Genomic DNA, 18,941 nt, shown 5'->3' on the forward strand with positions numbered 1-18,941 from the left:
TGCGATATAAAGTCACTGAGAAGTTCGAAAATATTTGTGTTTGGTATATGAGGGCTAAGGGAAGTATTGACCCGATTCAATCCATTTTTCACAAACAGACATACTGAAAAGGATTCTCTTCAAATTTCAATTACGTATCCCACACATGGACCGATATTTTCGATAAAACGTCAACTATGAGCACTGGGTCCTAGGGGTTTGAACAGTTTTGTTTCGGTTTGTGCAATTTTTAGTCATAAGGTGGCATATCTTAAATGCATTATTCGTGGTTATCATCCGATTTAATTTGGGTTTTGTAGCTTTAGTGGTTTAGGAGATATCGTACGTACATTAACCTTATTATAAGGCTGGAACAAGCCCACTTTTTCAAAAAAATTTGTGCACAGGTGTTCATTGCCACTGCGATCCCCTGTACCAAATTAAAGTTTTATATATTAATTTAGTGCTTAAGTTATGGTACTTTATATGTTTTCGGTTAATGGCGTTTTGTGTGCGTAACAGTGGTCCGATTACGCCTCGATTAGATTTAGGTGATATGTATAACCGTTAGGCGAACAAAGCTATTATACTATGTAGCAACATGTTGTAAGAACATAAAAACTAAAATTTAAAAATAATTTTTAATAAACCGACAGTAATACTGAACGAAAAGTATTTTAGTTTTTTAGTTTGAAGAGCTTAAAAGCACGTTTTTTAGGCTTTTAAACGAAATTTATTATTTAGCCACACGAGGTGTTTTCACTTTCTTTAAGAATGTATTTGAGTAAATTTGGCATTCCAATGGCTGCATGGACATTTAAACTTTTAGCTGCATAGTTTTAGTGGTGTTAATTTTGTAGAATAGATAGATCATGATTTCAGTTGCTTAGTTTTAGGGTTATTTTATGCTCTATGTTTTGTTCATAACGGTTGTTTGTATTACCTTAAACTAATCGAGATAGATATAACTATATATATAACTATAACTTTATATACTACTATGAATAAAAAATAGTAAGACTTTGTTCATACTTTTACAATTCTTCGCGAAAGCGACGCGTAAGACTCAAATAGTATTCTTGTTAACAGTTTGGCCGGTCTGAAGAAATTCCGAGTGCACCACACCTCGATAATTAAAGAAATGTTAAGTTGGCCTTAATTTTTTACTTCCTTTGACGTGATTTTTTCGGCTTCCGCTCACTTTTATTGTTCCGGGTCCGATTGATTGTTCCGGGTCCATAGATCCAAGGCTAATTACCAGTAATAATACGTTTCGTAGTATTCTGGTTATCGGAAAGCAGACGCGCAACGTCTGGAGCAGCAAAACGATCTTCCGATGTACGCTTATAATTTTCATATGACTGAACCACATTTGATAATTTTTTTTTTAATGTTCGTTGAGAGAAAAAATCGAATAATTGCCGGAAAACCCCCAAAAAACAGCCCTTTTCTTTTTCCCATATAAACGAATGAATGTTTGTTTGTTAGTAACGCTAAGACAACGGCTGAACCAATCTTGATGAAATTTTCGGAGATTGTTCGGTGTGGATCAAGGAAGGTTTAGAAATAAAAATACCTTATACTTTTCATGAAGAAAAGTCGGAAAATTGGATAATTCCAAAAAGTACACATTTTTTTCAATTTTCGTTTGTTTTGTTTTTCAATATTTTGATTTGTAAATTATTTAAATCGTTCAATTTCGGTCGCTTGCTTTTTTATTCCGGCTATTCAAAAGAAAAATTATTGAAAGTTATTCAGTGAAGACTTTACGTGCGTTTAACACAAAGAGGTCAATTGCAGATTGAACTTGTAACAAAGGTCGCTCTAATATCGGTAGGCGTTCTTTTTGCCATCAACGTATGGCAGCCCAAGGCAAGGCAAGGCAAGCAGTACTCCCAGGATGCGGTGACATGCGTGCGGAATTATGGATCGCGGTCAATCAGCAAGCGATCGTCACGATGTGACTGCACGACTTTTCAAACAACAGTTACGATCTTAACTCGGCTATAATCGCGTAAGCGGTGTCTACGCCAACTAAGAAGAAGAAGAAGTTACGATGTTTGATTGACTTTATCTCGAAGTAACGTACATACATACATATATATGTATGTGGTGCTGTTAGATGCTTGATGTACTCTGTTGAGTGCAAAAGAGAGGTTTGCCGCACGCGCACATTCCTTTTTGGATGGTGGTTACACCAGATCAAATTGATGAAATAATTTCTGCTGAAATTCCTGATGCAGAGAAAGATCCAGTATTATACGAAGTGATGAAAACCAATATGGTGCATGGGCCTTGCGGACACCACAATCCCACTTAGGTTTGTATGTCTGACAATAAATGCACCAAACACTATCCACATGCTTTTCTTTCGGAAACACAAACTAGAAATGATGGATATCCACTCTATCGGCGTCGCTCATCAGACGACAATGGCAGAACATTCAGCATTCATTTTAGAATAGTGAATATCGAAGTTGACAAGCCAGCAATTACAATTGCTGGAACATGTTAATCACTGGAATGCAAATGAAGTTCGCACATTTTTCGCGATAATCATTTCGACATATCAGCCTTCAAATCCACGTCTATTATGAAATACGAACAAAAATGACATTGTCGAAGACATTTTACATCGTCTTCGCTAAAAATTGGACATGGTAAAATTCCGGTTGATACTTCCGGTGGTTTGATATCAATTCCATCTTCTCTTTATCAATTCACGAAAGATGAACTCATCACGGATGTTCGGACATTGACCAAATTATCGTAACTACGATTCCTTAAGTGCACACGCAATGTTAGCTGCCAAAAATACCGATGTTGTTGACTTAACTGGAGGATTCAAAGTCAAATTCCGGGAGACTTGCGTTCATACAAATCGATCGATCGTCGTGACAATGAAGACGACGCCGTGAATTATCCAGTGGAATTTATAAATTCTTTGGACAGGCTTGGTATGCCACCGCATTTTTTGCGTCTCAAAGTTAGATCTGTCGTTATTATGTTCCGCAATCTGCGCTATAGAATACAAAGGGGCAGAATGCTTGATTCTACGAATTCCTTTGAGTTCTAACGATTTGCCATTTCAGTTCAAACGTATTCCGTTTCCAGTGAAAACTGCATTTGAGATGATAATCAACAGGACACAAGGATAGTCGCTAGAAGAGTGTGGCATAAATTTGGAAATGCTATGTTTTTCACACGGTCAGATATACGTGGCGTGCTCACGAGTTGGAAAACCATCTCTTCTGTACACCGGAACAGAAACCAAAAAAGGTTGTTTATCAAGCTGCGTTACATTGAAAAAAATAAAATGAAATGATAAATTTAACTTTCTTTTCATTTCAAAACACATAATTTCACGCAGGACAACGGCTGCGGGGTCAGCTAGTAAACAAATAAAATATTATGTAATAATACTACGTAATAAAATACTTAGGTTACCTCGGGTATTGCCTCGACCAGGGTTATTCTTTTAGAGCGCGGTCGAAGGCCGCCAACGCAGAAAGGAGTACTTTACATATTAAATTAAACTTAACTTAAAAAATTTTGAAAAGAGTTTTTTTATAGTTAATAAAGAAAAAAGAATCACGCGAAAATACAAACATAGAAAAAGCTGTCGTTAAAAAATCCTTCATATTTGGTGTCTAAGATGTGGCAACGCTCGTTTTCCTCATAACTGAAAACAATCTAACCTTTTCAACGATGAGTGTTGAAGTGATTTTTAAATTAATAAATTTAGCTGAAAACTAACAAAATAAAAGTGAAATGTGAACTTATTTTAATGTTTAGAGTGTATATTTAAATACACCAAGTGAAAGATGTGAAAAAGTTTAGTGAAACATTGAGAAATACTATGTGTTATTGATACAAATTTTTGAATTTTTAATCGGAGTATTTTAAAAAATATAAGTGTTAGCAACATTATTTTTGCATATTCCTCCCCTGGAGAAGCTCCCCTATCAGCACATACCCCATTTATACATTCACGTTTTTTACCCGACCGCCAAAGTAATCCGAATCGTGCCAAAACATATGTATTTCGACGAATGGGGTTTCTCGCGAAATTTAAGTTATAAAGCCTTACTATTTTTATACCCTGAACAGGGTATATTAAGTTTGTCACGAAGTTTGTAACACCCAGAAGGAAGAGTCGGAGACCCTATAAAGTATATATATAAATGATCAGTATGTTGAGCTGAGTCTGTCAGTCTGTCTGTCTGTATATATACGAACTATTTTTTAAGATATCGTTTTGAAATTTTGCTAATCATTTTCTCTTCAAGAAGCTGCTCATTTGTGAACAGCCGATATCGGACCACTGTAACATGTAGCTGCCATACAAACTGAACGATCGGAATTTAGTGCTGGTATGGAAAACTTTTGCATTTGACAAGATATATTCACGAAATTTGGTATAGATTATTTTCTAAAGCAACAATGTAATCTCCGAAGAAATTATTCAGATCGGTTAACTATATCATATAGCTGTCATACAAATCGAACGATCGGAATCAAATGCTTGCTTGGGAAACTTCCTCATTTGACTATATATCTTCAGGAAATTGGGTATGAGTTAAAATAGAAATAATGTAATATCGAAAGAAATTGTCAGATCGGCTCACTATAGCATATAACTGCCATACAAACCGAACGATCCGAATCAAGTTCTTGTATGGAAAACTTTCGCATTTGACGTGGTATCTTCACGAAATTTGACATGGATTACTGCTTAAGATAATGACATAATCTCGAGTAAAATTTTATATATCGAGTTCGTAGATGGGCATAATCGACCACTGTCACGCCCACAAAACTCCATTGAACGGAAGTTAGTAGCTTAGCTTAGTTAAGATATAGAACTGTAATTTGTCACAAGGGATCGCAGTAGCAAACGGCACCGGTAGGCTAAAATTTCTGAAAAAGTGGGCATGACCTCCCCATCTAATAGGTTTATTGTACATATTTTCTAAACAACGTAAACTAAAACAACAGAATTCGGCTGCATCAAATACTATAAGAACTTCTACCGATAGTGTGAAAATGGATGAAATCGGATGATAATCCGCCCACTCCTTAAAAACTACTTAAAGTGCAATTAATCAATAACCAAATACGCCAGAGACATAAAATTTTACCCCGGGCTTTGAAAGAGCTGGTGTCAAAATTTGACGATGTGCATGGCACCACCCTCCTTTAAGTGAAATCACAAATCTCGGGATTTGCGCCACCAATTTTAACAAAGTTCGGTATGTAACATTCTACTGACATTCGTATATTACAGTATGAAAATGGGGCTACAACCACTCCTACTTCATATATACCACAATTTTAAATTTCGTTTGAAGAAACAATTAATATAACGAAATAAAACTTTGAATGAATAGTGCCTTTGAAGTAGTTCATCTTGTGACCAAAAATTGCCCAAATCGAAGCAAAACTGGGAAAGCCCCTAGGTACCGAATATGAAGACCCAGCGCCTATGGCTGAGGTTTGACGAAAATATGGGTCAATGTGTGATAAATAATTGAAATCCAGAGATAATACTTTCCTGTCAAAAATATATTAAATCGGGTCAATACATTTCTTCCTAATATAAAGATTTTCGAACTTTCGTTTGACTTTATAACGCATACATATATCGGCCAATATGTGAGTTGTCTTAATAAAATTGAGACAGCGTGTTAGAATGAATAAATTCGAATGAAAACTTGCCCCAGACCCCATAAAACTAACAAGGCTTATGCACCTGGAGGTATTACCCTGGCTTTAATTCTTGCGAGTTGCAAGAGTATGACGGTTATACCTGACCGTAGCGCTGCCTTACTAGTCTGTTATATATTTTTGAAGTGCTATCCAACTGTTCATTCTTTTCTCAGTGCTATTCAGCTTCAGTCCTACTGAAAAAAAGTTACAAACAAACTAATAACAGCATTATAAAACCAGTCAAATGTATTTTGTTGTCTGGGTCCTTGAAAATGTATGGTTCCATTTCGAAAAGTTTTGGGCGGAACATTAAATACCTTAAAGGCAATACTTTTGCAAGATTTTATTCCGATATACTGATTTGTGTTTGATTTGTATACCGTTAGTAAAATAATCAGATCTAATTTAAAGTGGTGTTATATGCAAAGTACACGTGGTTCTTGTCCGATTTCACAGTGTATGATAGAAATGGCTGGGTAACCTCACATACCAAATTTTTTTGAAATTGATCAGATAGTTCCTCACATAGAGAGTTTCATTTAAGGAAGGAAGGCGCCACGCCCACTGTTCAATTTTTATACTTGGTCTTATAAAGCACTTTCCCAACGTCCTGATTGTGAAGTTTAATGCTAGTTGCGCATTTATTCAGTGAGTTATCGCACAGCATACGAAGAAGTGCCAAAAAATTCTTCTTAGCAAGTTTGGTTGAGTGACCATAACGGTTTGGGAGATACAATTTTGAGAACGGGGCTACGCGCTCTTTAAAAAAAAAAAAAAAAAAATCAGCCAAAAGGTGCCCCTTAATATCGCGACCCCCTATACTAATTTTCAGGCACGGCACTTTAAAGATTTTCGTTTAATGAAGTGTTTTGCGGGCCGATTACGTCCATCTGCAACGTCGACCACTCCTGGGTTCCAAGGAATACAAGTATGTGTAGCAAGTTTCAACTTGAAATAACCACGTGTGGCTAAATATTAAAAATCAATTAAAGAACTAAAAGACATTATTTAAGGGACATTGAACTAAAAAATTAAAAAGTAAATATAGTATGAACAAGATAAATCACTAACTTTGGTTGCACCGAAGCTACAATACCCTCCACAAATACAAAAGGTCCTATGCAGGAAATTGATTTTGAGAGATCATTTTATATGGAAGCTTATAAGTACTATAGTAGTCTGATCTGAACATATTTATCTCAGGTTAAAACATTGTCTTGGATAATAATCCATGCCAAATTTTGTGAAGATATCTAGTCAAAGAAAAAAGTTTTCCATAGAAGAACATGATGTTTTTTGTTCCGCTTGCTAGGTAGCCATATGCTGTAGTGGTCCAATATCGGCGGTTCCAACAAATGATCAGTTTTTTGGAGAGAAAATAACGTGTACAAAATTTCAAATTAATATCTCAATAATTGAGGGACTGACTCGCAAATATACAGACAAACAGAAGTATATGGCTAATCAACTCACACATTTTATAGTCTCCGATATTTCCCCCAGGGTGTTACAAACATTGTGAAATACTTAACATAACCTGTTCCGGATCTAAAAACTAAAAAAAAAACGTTTTAAAGCACTTCAAACTAAAAAGTAAAAACATAATTGCGTTTGTATCTCATCTCCCTTGACTTTTAAAAAAATTCTTATATTATCGACAGCATAACTCAAAACTCACTAAAATCAATTTAAATTAAAATAAAATTTTGAGTAACCTGTTTAAGTGTAAAGCGCTGCACTGACGTGGCATGGTGTGCAGAACTTCCGAGGGTCTGTCTCTTAGAATTTTGATTTGATTGTTTTGAAATTTTAGAAGAATATTTTAAACATATTTTAATATTCATCTTAAAAATCGCTGGCTCGAAACCGGTTTTAGATCCATAGTCTCTTAGACAAAGCTATTCAGAGTGACCCGTAGAACATTTTCCCCAAACGCGATTTTAAAGAAAAAATCCACCCGCTCTAATATACTATAAGTAAATTAACTAAACCCTTCTCTCATAAAAATTATGAAATAGTACATTTAGTTTGCCGAAGTATGCGCACAGTGGGCTTAGTACATACGCAAAATTGTAACGTTGACGTTAGGCATAGCAGATGTTATACAAGGTCTGTCGCAAAAGAAACAGGACAACAAAAAATTAATATTTTTCAAAAGTTTTTTTTTTTTTATTCAAAGTAGTTTCCTTGTGCTCCGATACAGCGTTTAGCCCGGTCAATTAGCATTTCAAATGAGTGTTTAAGGTCATTTTTCGGAATGCTCTTGAGAATATCGGTCGTCGCCTTTTGGATAGCTGAAATGTTCTGAAACCAGTGTCCTTTCATGGGCAAATGAAGTTTTCCAAATAGGTAAAAATCACAGGTTGCCAGATCAGGTGAGTAGGGTGAGTCATTAATGGTTAATATGGAGTTTTTTGTCAAAAAATCAGTGACAAGCGTCGACCGATGACACGGCGCATTATCGTGCAACAGGCGCCAGGACCCTGCCTCACGGTATTGTGGTCGAGCGCGACGAATGCGTGACAAAAGACGCTTCATAACACCAAGATAAAACACAACATTAATCGCTTGGCCAGGTGGGACGAACTCTCGGTGTACAATACCCTCGGAATCGTAAAAACAAATCAGCATTGTCTTTATTTTTGACTTCTGAAGACGACCGACTTCTGATCGTCACAGAGGTCCTCACGACCTTCTTGGAATCGCTTAAACCACTCATGCTTATTACTACGGGATAGGCACTGATCACCATAAACTTTTTTCATCATTTGAAATGTTTCAGTAAACGTTTTCCCAAGTTTAAAACAAAATTTAATATTTGCTCTTTGCATTTTACGACCGATGACCAAAAGCTGCTGTCACTTTTTGATCGATAACATCGATTGTAGTTATCCAATTATCTTAAAATTTTTACGAAATGTCAACAAGAGATCAAACTTTTTATTTCATATACCCACCAATAGGTGGCGCCACCAGAAACAGTTATATTTAAAAAGTTCTGTTTCTTTTGCGACAGACCTTGTATATTCATATACATAGACACATTTATAAGGATTATATTTGAGTGAAGTGAGAAATGCATCCACAGAATATTTAAAGCATTTAAGTAGATACGTACATATATAACATAAATAATACTTCGATGAAATTTATATTGTAATACTTTTAAACGCAAACAAGTTAGTACAAAGTTTACGTTTACTTTAATCAAATTTCGAAATTCAGTTCAAAAATTGAAAAAAGCAAACCCAACCGTTTTGAAAAAATACATATACCATTCCCTAAATTTCGGTATAATTGGTAACTAATTCAACAATTAAATTTTTTGTGCAAATAACCTAAGAATATTAAAAATAAGAATACATTTTGATATTGCTATCGTGATCAATTTCTACGATTAATTCCATCCGATACTGGTGGAGTTAATTTGAATCAAATGGTTAAAAATAATACAATAATAACAAGTTATACAATATACATAATTGTACGTATTCTGAACGTAAGTGTGTGTTAATGTACACTTACTTTCTTCTAATGCCGTATAGTTATCCACTTAAGTGCCCTACATTCATACAAACATACATACCTCTATGTGAATGTTTTGATATGAGATGTTTGCATTAATGTTGGGTTTTAAAAATTTTAACACTTTTATTTGGCTATACAGTGCTAGTCGTATAACGACATCATCTTTATAATATTAACAGCACAAAATTCAAGCATATGACGTTAATCCCACCGACTGTGGCTAACACTTGCTGGTTGTATGGTTGAATATATTTGATACAATTACCAGTCGTCCGTAACAAATGAGACCGCCGATGCTTCAGAACTGCTCCTTTCAGGGGTTAAGTGCATCAAAAAATCACTACAATTAAATTAGGGTGTGATGGCGAAACAATTGTCCCCAGAGAAAAATTTGTGCACAGATTGACGCGAAGCTTTAATGGCACCCTAATTGAATGTGTAAATAAATTTGTCGATTACTCATAGGGTCGACAGCTACTACACTTCACTCATGGACAAGTAAAATGAAACAAAATAGTGGATGTAAATATTCAAAGGCATGCTGCACGCAAAGTCAACAAAGAATACATCAGTTGTGGGCCGGATTAGAGAAGAGTCTAATATGCATTTGAACATTTGCAATTCAATGAAAAGAAATTTAATTGAAACCAACTTAGCAAGTGTATTTATTTATTGCAGAAATACTTAACTCGCACACAAACCGGGTTTGCTATTCACCACAGAATCGATTGGTCCCTTGGAGTCAGCATTCAGTAGTGAATTCGGCGGCAAATGTTGAGTCAACCGGATCTATAGCTGCTGCGCGTTCAAAAAGTCAAAACTTAGGTTTAATTTGTGTAGTTTGTGGAGATACCAGCTCTGGGAAACACTATGGAATTTTAGCTTGCAATGGCTGCTCGGGATTTTTCAAACGAAGTGTTCGGCGAAAACTCATTTACAGGTTAGTTTGATACAGTGCTATAAATTCATTGTTTTTGTATGTACAATGTATATTGTGGTAAACATTTTTCAAGCGATTTTTTGTTCTGGCATTGAAATATTCAACAGATCAAGATAATTTTCCATAATTTTTTATTGGATTATATACATACATACTTGCAAATTTATAAATCTTTAAAGCAAGCATTTCGAAATAACTATCGAAAACATTCTTTTAGGTGCTGGCAAAAATTTATATTAAAAAAAGCTGTGAAATCGAATAAAATCGTGAATAAGTTAAAATCAAATTTTATATCTTCTTGTCTTTATATTACGACTGTATCGTGTTTTGCCAATGCCACATACTATTAACATACCACAACTAATAAAACGTTCGGTGGGTTTCATTAAGGTACCTCACATATGTTTAAGGTTTCGTCCAATTTTATTTATTTTAGGATCAAACATATTTACACTGTTTTATTGAAAGCACGCTATCTCATTTTCATTGAGTTAACTCACATATTGGTCGATATATGCAGTATAAAGTCATCCGGAAGTTCGAAAATATTTTTATAAGGTATATGGGAGCTATTATTGTCAGAAAAGGATTATCCTAATTTCACTTATAAATAAGATAGGAATATTAGAATAATGTTTTGTACCGAATTGATCGGAAGGGTCCCAGGATGTGTAATTTCACCAAAAAGTGGGCGCTGGCTCGCCCATCGTCCAATTTTTAGCCCGGCTCCGATTTCATTGATTTTTACAGTATCGGTAGACATGTTTAAGAGATTTTTCCTGCGCGAATTAGTTATTGTAGCTTAAGTGGTTAAGGATATGTGTACATTAAGCCAATTAGAGGCTGGGCCACGCCCTTTTTTAAATTTTAGCTCACAGTTGTCCGTTGCTACTGCGATCTTTTGTGCCAAATTAGAGTTCTAGATCTTAATTTAGTGCTTAGTTATGGCACTTCATAAGTTTTCGGTTAACTGCGTTTTGTGGGCGTGGCAGCGGTCCAATAACGTCTATCTACGAACACCTTCGTTGTTTTATTACCATATCTCAATTTTTACTCAAGTCACAGCTTGCACAGACAGATGGACGGTCCGACGGACAGACGGACTTCAGAATTTCAACTCGTCTTGTCATCATTTATATAGTTATATATATCTATGTATCTCGATTAGTTTTAGGTGATACAAACAATTGTACTCTGTAGCAGAATGTTGCAAGAGTATAAGAAAAACTTAGTTTTTTAATAATACTCGTATCCGCATTAGGTACTTGGTTATTCTGCATATACTCTCAAATGATTGATAAACCAATCTTAATAAAAAGGGATGAAAAACTGGCTTCACATATTCACTGTGCCCCATATGTACATTATAGATGTATGTATAAGATACTTATATGTATGTATATTTACTCTTTGAATTCCGATAATCCATGGCTTCTATGCATTGCACTTACCTTCATCCCTTTTAAATGGCTCGAATACTCGTACTGTATTCACACACTCTATGTTATGCGGTCACATTTGGTTTAGTGTATACATCTTAAGCTCCATATCATTCCCTGGGGATGGGATAAAGTAAGCTGACATTTGCGATGACTAAAGGAAGATATTATTGAATAAAAAAATCAATTCTAGTATTACAGAATTATGGTTTGACTTTATTTTTGAAAATATTTACTAAATATGCACGACGAAAAAGATATGTACCTATTGGTGCTGCTACCGATGTATGTATGTATGTATAATTAGGAAATGCAGGTATAATTAGGAAAAAAGCCTCCGAAGTCTCCGTGAAATCGTTTTCGGCTTCTAATTGAATTAGATTGACAACTATAATGAAAATTATTACTATTTATTATGATTGAAATTACAATAAAAGCGAAAAAACTCTAGCAACTAGGGCTTTCGGTTACAAAATGAAAATAACAACAATAGATATTAGAAAAAGAAATAAGGAAAAAGAACAGTAGGTACCTAGGCCTATACGTGGTCTATTGTGAAACAACTCGGACTAATTTCTCTGTGTTCTTGATAACTTTCATCAACACAAAAAGTTTTGTTTGCGCAACCGCGGAGACCTCGTCAATAATTCCATAACATGTTTGCCGATTAAATACTTGTAGCTACAAGGAGCCAGAGGCATATAAATTCTCTCTTAATTTGTAGAGTGGTGCCTGATCTGCTTCACAGTCCCCAGGAATATCATTATGTCCTGGGACCTATTGCAGGTTTATCGTAAAATGGGATGTTAGATCCATCAAGAGATCAAGGCAGGAGGTAATTACTAAAAATCTTAGAATGCGCCTTATTACAAACTTGACAAAATCTCATGCAAATAAATTTGAAACAGTTTTAAGAGAAACATGGAAAGTGTCTTAAGGGGGTTCTCTGGTCTAAAAATTTAAAAAAATCGAAATTTTTTTTTTTATATTTTCAAAGTTTAACTATTCAAGAATATGTGTACAAGAGGATTTTTCAAAATTCAAATTATTTTCGGAGATATAGGCATTTTTCTGACCCGGCATCCAAACTGGTTCGGCCGGAACTAATCGAACAAAAGACTTTACGCGAAACTTTAAACGCGTTTTTCTCAAAACTGACTTTTCGGAACGATACATTTTTTTCAGAAATTTACTGGAACCGATTTACTTGAAAATTTTATAGAGTCTTCTTTGGTTGGAACTAGTCCCACCCCAAATTTTTATTTTGATTATTTTTAAAAAATTCGAAATAGTCAGAGTGATCTGTTCAGGCAGTCGCCATTTTGCGAAAAAATTTGTCCCATTTTTTCGTAGTTCCGGCCATTGCGACATTATTCTAGATTAATAATCTTTTTATACTCTCGCAACAATGTTGCTAATGAAATTATAGTTTTGTTCACATAACGGTTGTTTGTAAGTCCTAAAACTAAATAAGGAAATAGAACAGAGTCAGATATAGGGTTATATATAGGCCTAAAATGATCAGGGTGATGAGTAGAGTTGAAATCCGGATGTCTGTCCGTCCGTCCGTGCAAGCTGTAACTTGAGTAAAAATTGAGATATCGTGATGAAACTTGGTACACGTATTCCTTGGCTTCATAAGAAGGTTAAGTTCGAAGATGGGCAAAATCGGCTCACTGTCACGCCCACAAAATGGCGGAAACCGAAAACCTATAAAGTGTCATAACTAAGCCATAAATAAAGATATTTTTATTTTTTTTTTTAAATCTTGAAAATAGACATTTCCATAAGACAGAAAATGGAAGAAATGATAATAACCAAAAAACTTTTTTTTTTTTAAATCACTAAAAAGGACTAACAGTCGCCCAGGCATTTTTTAAATTTGGCGTCGCCCACTTATGCAAACCAAAAACCATACTGACTTTCTCAGGAAACTCGAACTCAGGTTCTAGACCGCCGAAATATGTGATCGGACAATATTCCATCTGATGCCTTTTTCTGTATATTATTTTTAGGAACCAATGATGATAATACGGTATTTGAAAAATATGTAAATGACGTATAATGAAATATCGATTATCTTTTTTTAAAAATGTTCGGTTTTACTTGTTTTTTTGTTTCAGATAACTAGGAGGGTTGAAATCATGGATATGGTCTCGTGGAAATTTTTAGAGACCCCCCCTTTCGTCAGCTCATAATTTTTGAAATTTTTAACTTTTTTTAGTTTTTAATTTTTTTCTGTACTCTTCTAAAATTAACAAATAACTAATAAAAAAATGGATAGTAAAAATATTAATTGCCTTTTTTTTACCTGAAATTCATGCTTCTAGACCAGAATACCCCCTTTTTAATGCCAATGTTTTGGAGTGAACCTCAGGATTATGAATAATATTGTTATTTCCCTATGACATCAACATGAGAATCCAAGAAAAATAAAAATAAAATTATTTATCTGAACATCACATTTATAAAAAGACAAATCCCTCTTGGCGATTCCACTTTATCTACAGTTCCACCTAAAAATAATGAGGTGAAAAATAAGAATTCGTTTGGTCTAGTTTTATGCTTTCAAAATCTAGTGCACAGTTCCTCGGATCACTTTAATTTTTGGAATCATGAAAAAAAGTTGAGTTTTTCTGTTCAAATTCTGATGAATAGAAACTTTTCATTGATACCTCAAAGATAAGTTTAAAAGCCCTTTCAGCGCATAATGACAGTAAATACATATTTGTTTCCTTTGCCTATGCAAAATACATGAAAAATATTACAGAAATCAACAAATATTTCTTGAAAAATTTCTCATTGCCAATGGAATATGTGCTGATTTAGAAGCCGTTGCTATACTTGTTGGATTGAATGGTTGAATCACCTTTGGTGCTTTATATGCTAGTGGAATAGTAACGCAAGAAAAAAACATTGTAAAGTGAAAATTTTGTCACTAAGAAAAGGTTTGACACCGCAGATATGCGAGCTTATGATGTGTTTAGCTCTTAATTCAAGTTGAACGTAGCAGAAAATAGAAATTGTGAAGTTTTTGAAAATGTATGTCATAATTTTCGTGGTAACACGAAAGCTGATAACTACCGACAAATCATTCGAGATCTTCTTTCTGCTTACGGATAATTGCACTTCAAATTTGCATAATTTTTGGTTGGATTTTTGTTTTTAATAAAAATATGTTCATGTACTTATGTACATATGTATTTTAATACTTTGGGAATTGCCGAAATTTTTGGAGCCAAAATTTTATTTCTCTTGCTCCTCAACACCAGCACCATCGTATATACCTTCACAAATAAAGACATTTTTTCAAATGCTGATGCATGAATTATTTTTCTAACAAAAGTTTTTTGTGCAGTTAATCGGGGAAAATTAAAGGTATAGTTTTTTCAATATCATATTCATATTCTTAATCAATTTTCCGAGAAACCAGTTAACCGGGTTCAATTAAGGTGGTTTCGAGTCCGGAGAGTGTTTTTTTGCTACTAATAAAAAAGCATTTGATATTTTTACTTTCCAATTTTTATCATTTGTTTATTTATATTTGAAGAATACACAAACTTAATTTAAAACAAGTAAGGAAGAGCTAAGTTCGGGTGCAACCGAACATTTTATACTCTTGCAATTTGCAAGAATCAAAGCCAGAGAAATACTTTAATGTGTAAAACCAGTAATATAGAGTAAAGTCAGCCGGATGTTCGAAAGCCTTGATATTAGTTGTACAAGGTACGTTCCAAAGTAAACAGGACTTTAAAAAAACAGAACAAATGGTTTTTTCGGCAAAATCAATTTATTTTATTCAAAATAGTCTCCTTCTGCTTCAATCAAACTTTTTGCACGGTCCAAAAGCATGTCGAACGAGTGTTTCAGCTCGTTGGCCGGTATGACCGCCAGTATGCCGGTGCACGCCTTTTGAATGGCCTCTACGCCTGCATAACGCTTTCCTTTCATGGGCAAATGCATTTTTTCGAAAAGGAAAAAGTCACACGGTGCCATATCCGGTGAATACGGGTAGTGGTTAATGGTTAAAATGTGATTTTTGCACAAATAATCGGTCACAAGCGTCGATCGATCTGAGCAATTTTTGGTCGTCAGTCAATTTGTGCGGAACAAACCGTGCCAACACCTTTCGTAAGCCCAAATGTTCGGTCAAAATGCGATAAATCGATGTTTTGGAGATGTTCAATTCCATTTCCATGAATTTCAATGATGATTTCGGCTGATTATTGATGAATTCACGCACAGTTTCGATGGAATTTCCGGTGATCACGGATTTTGATTGGCCCACATGTTGATCGTCATTTATGTCCTCACGACCACTTTGAAAACGTTGAAACCACTCGTGCACTCTGCTACGGGATAGGCAATCATCGCCATAAACTTGTTTCATCAATTGAAACGTTTCGGTAAAAGTTTTACCAATTTTAAAACGAAATTTAATGATGGCTCTTTGTTTGAAGCTCATTTTCCCACCGATAACACAAACATACCGACACGGAAAACGCAATAACTTCACTTCCATTCTATGAAATGTCATGAAATTCTCATTGATCAATCGATAAAGATAGTAGATTCTAACGCACCAGGCATATAGATGGCGCCACCAAATAATCTTATTTTCATTGGGGTCCCGGAATACCAGATACCATAAGAGAAGGACTTACCGTTAATTTCAGTCATGTATATACTTATATCACATATTGACCGACATTTTGGATCAAAAGTCAACTATAGTTTTCCCAAAAATAATAGGCAATCAGTTGCTTGGAAGTGCTTCGTACGCGAGCATGTTTTGTTGGACTCGGCTTCTTTGAAACACCAATACAATCGGCCACTTTTTACGATTTATCCACGATAAACGCGAGTATCAGGATTGTCGTGTTTCAAAACAGCGTTGTCGTATTTTTTTTACATTTCACTTGACTCCTTTTTTGAGCGATTGACGAATTGTGTAGAGTCCAATATTGAATGTGTTCTGGTGCCATTAATGCCTATAGGTCACATGACGATCTGGAAATATTAGTTTGTGCACAGCATCAATAGTTTCCGAAACAACAGCTGATTTTGAACCTTTAAGAAATCCATATTAAAATGATCTAAGGCCTCGATTGAACCATCGATAAACACTGGTTCTGGATGGAGCTTCATCGTCAAAAATTGAATTAAGTTCATCGATGCACTGTCACTGAGTTAACCTATATTTTTATTTTAATATTAGTTTAAGTAACTGTATGTTAACAGGTTGCAGTACTAGGGTTGACAAATCCCTTAATATAAAAGACAACCTACATATGCTTCGTTGTCAAACAACGTATGTAGTTGGTAGAGGTGCTTTTTTGACAGATCATGCGTGAGTCATATCAAGCTGTCATGTTATTTTGGTTCAGTGTTGTTTGGCGTTTCATCATGGAAAGACTTTCGCCCGAGCAACGTTTGGCAATTGTTTAACTTTATCACGAAAATTCACGTTCTATTTAGGATGTGTTTCGTGCGCTTCGCTCAATTTATGGTCAAAATAATAGTCCTACTGATCGTACTAATCATTATTGGATAATATTCAACCAAATAGACCATGTGTATGGAACGACTTGGCGCATTTTACGTTGAGATCTTAAATTGAAAACGTACAAAATAGTTTGTGCCAGAACTGAAGCCGCTCGACCTTCCCAAGTGACATCGCTTCGCTCTATGGGTTATTAAAAAGTTCCAAGAAGATCCGACGCTTTAGAACCACATTTTGTTCAGCGATGAAGCCCATTTCTGGTTCCTTGGGTATGTAAACAAGCAAAATTGCCGCATTTGGGACAAAGAGCAGCCTGAAGAGATTCAAGAGCTACCATTTCATCCAGAAAAAAAACGGGTTGGTGTGGTTTGTAGGCCATTGGAGTGATCCGTCCATATTTCTTCAAAAATAATACCGGTGAGAACGTAACGATCAATGGCGACCGTTATTGCGCCATGATAACCGACTATTTGATGCTTGAAATTGAAGCTCGTGATCTCGTCGACATTTGGTATCAACAAGACGGCGCCACTTCTCACACATCGCATCAATAAGTGGATTTATTGAGAGAACACATTGGTGAGCAGATAATTTCACGTTTGGGGCCGGTCGATTGGCCACCAAGATCGAGCGCTATCATACCGTTAGACTTTTTCCAGTGGGATACATGTGACCAATCCCGTGCGAGAGACTGTCATTATGTACAGGAGCAGTGGCCAATTCGTCAGGCACTCACTCCGGGACAAAAAAACATGACCAGTTAACCGCTGGTTGATCCCAAAAAGGTATTACTATCACCTTTGCATATTAAATTGGGTTTACTGAAGAATTTTGTTAAGGCAATGGACAGAAATGGAAGAAGGTTCTTGTATCTAAGATGAAAATTTCCAAGAGTCAGTGAAACAAAAATTAAGGAGGGCATATTTGCGGACCCACAAATAACATTTGAGGGTTGTCACTTAAAATTCACTTTCTGGACTCTCATTTGGATTTTTCCCCGAAAATTTAGCGGCCGTAAGTAACTAACACGGGGAACGGTTTCACCAAGCTATTTCTGCTATGGAGAAACGGTACCAAGGCAAGTGGAGTGCCAGTTTGGCTGGCGATTACTGCTGGACATTGTTAAGGGTAACATTCTAAAATACTTTTTGGTTAATAAAATAATATAACCAGATTAACCGCTGGTTGATCCCAAAAAGGTATTACTACTACGTTGTTTCTTAAAATTAATTTTCTGGAATCCCATCTGGATTTATTCCCCGAAAATTTAGGGGCCGTAAGTGACGAACATGGGGAACGTTTCCATCAAGACATTTCTGCAATGGAGAAACGGTACCAAGGCAAGTGGAGTGCCAATTTGGTTGCCGATTACTGCTGGACATTGTTAAGGGATATTCCCCCTAAAACAAAATATCTCTGAAAACATCTACAGTAAGATTCTAAGATACTCTTTGGTTAATAAAATAATATACTTATCGCTATTTTTTTAACAAAAATCTTCACAGCAAAAAAACTATAGGTGATAGAAGAAATCTGTAGCTATTTTCTGCATTTGTGGCAATTTTTACATAATAAACACTTTGTTTTGTCCACGTCACAAACGACAAGTGGATTTTTATTTACTAGAGTTTGTTTTTTGTTGTTCTATAAGATGCAATAACATAATTTTGATTTGAAAAAGTGGCTAAGTTCCTTACGAAACATTCTTAAATTAATGAACGTTATTTCTAACATTCTGAATTTAAAATTAAGCTCAAGGATACTAGATGTTAAAGAGCCAAAAACATTCATTGTAATCCTAAATACAAGTATTTGGGTCAAAAAGTTGTACTCAACTATGCAG

The 18,941-nt window shown here is 35.2% G+C and overlaps 1 protein-coding gene across 2 annotated transcripts in view; it reads left to right on the forward strand.

Annotated features, from left to right (window-relative positions):
* The window catches only part of LOC126756566 (photoreceptor-specific nuclear receptor), a 74,249-nt gene that overhangs the window by 16,991 nt on the left and 38,317 nt on the right, over window positions 1-18,941 (forward strand). For both annotated transcript variants that reach the window (XM_050469739.1, XM_050469740.1), the window contains exon 2: window positions 9,895-10,156. In XM_050469739.1, coding sequence (XP_050325696.1) covers window positions 9,895-10,156 — 262 coding nt within the window. The remainder of the gene's footprint in view (window positions 1-9,894; window positions 10,157-18,941) is intronic.

This window comes from Bactrocera neohumeralis, chromosome 4 (assembly GCF_024586455.1).
Source record: "Bactrocera neohumeralis isolate Rockhampton chromosome 4, APGP_CSIRO_Bneo_wtdbg2-racon-allhic-juicebox.fasta_v2, whole genome shotgun sequence".
In the NCBI taxonomy this organism is placed as follows: domain Eukaryota; kingdom Metazoa; phylum Arthropoda; class Insecta; order Diptera; family Tephritidae; genus Bactrocera; species Bactrocera neohumeralis.